Raw genomic sequence first — 815 nt, 5'->3', positions numbered from 1 at the left:
GTGGCTGCACCAGTCTGCGCTCCCACCAGCAGTGCAGGAGAGTTCCCCTTCTCTCCACATCCTCTCTCCCACGCTTGTCTCTTGTCTTGTTGGTTGGAGCCATTCTGACCAGAGTAAGGTGACATCTCATTGTAGTTTTCATTTGCACTTCTCTGATGGCTAATGATGTCGAGCACCTCTCCATATGCCTGTTGGCCATCCCTCTATCTTCTTTGGAGAAGTCACTGCTCAGATCTTTTGCCCGTTTATTTAATTGGGTTGTTGATTTTTTTTTGTTGCTGGGGTGTATGAGTTCTTTCTGTATTTTGGGTATTAATTAACCCCTTATCCGATATACGGTTTGCAAGTATCTTCTCCCAGGTGTTAGGTTGCGTTTTGGTTTTGTGGATGGTTTCCTTTGCCGTGCAGAAGATTTTTTTACTTTGATGTAGTCCCATTTGTTCATTTTGTATTTTGTTTCCATTGCCCAGTCAGACGTGGTACTTGAACATAGGCTGCTAAGACTGATGTCAAAGGGCTGACTGCCTATGTTTTCTTCTAGACGTTGCATGGTTTCGGGTCTGACGTTCAAGTAAGACCCGAGGGAGGAGGCTGCAGTTCCCCGAGAGCGAGCTTGGCGGGGACCCTGCAGTCCCTGTCAGCGCACCTTGCGGCTCCGCGAAGGTCCAGAGCATGTGGGCGGGGCCCCAGGAGTTCTCCCAGGAGGGTGTCCCTGTCCCTGTCCGCAGTGCAGTGCACCGCCCGAGGGGGGGGGCGGGGCAGCGGCCTGGGAGCGTCTGGGCGGCGGTGCACGCGCGCGCGCGCGCCAGGAGAGG

The 815-nt window shown here is 53.3% G+C and overlaps 1 protein-coding gene across 1 annotated transcript in view; it reads left to right on the top strand.

The window, feature by feature from the left end:
• Positions 1–541: 541 nt before the first annotated feature.
• LOC124232571 (PH domain leucine-rich repeat-containing protein phosphatase 1-like) overlaps positions 542–815 on the top strand; it is a gene marked incomplete at its 5' end in the record, with an annotated part of 1,294 nt that continues 1,020 nt past the window's right edge. The window contains one exon of the mRNA XM_046649524.1: positions 542–793. Within this exon, the coding sequence (XP_046505480.1) occupies positions 542–793 (252 nt within the window). The remainder of the gene's footprint in view (positions 794–815) is intronic.

The sequence above is a fragment of the Equus quagga genome, unplaced genomic scaffold (genome assembly GCF_021613505.1).
Source record: "Equus quagga isolate Etosha38 unplaced genomic scaffold, UCLA_HA_Equagga_1.0 HiC_scaffold_7853_RagTag, whole genome shotgun sequence".
In the NCBI taxonomy this organism is placed as follows: Eukaryota; Metazoa; Chordata; class Mammalia; order Perissodactyla; family Equidae; genus Equus; species Equus quagga.
The sequence above is the reverse complement of the archived record's forward strand: the minus strand, read 5'-3'. Positions and strand labels throughout refer to the sequence as shown.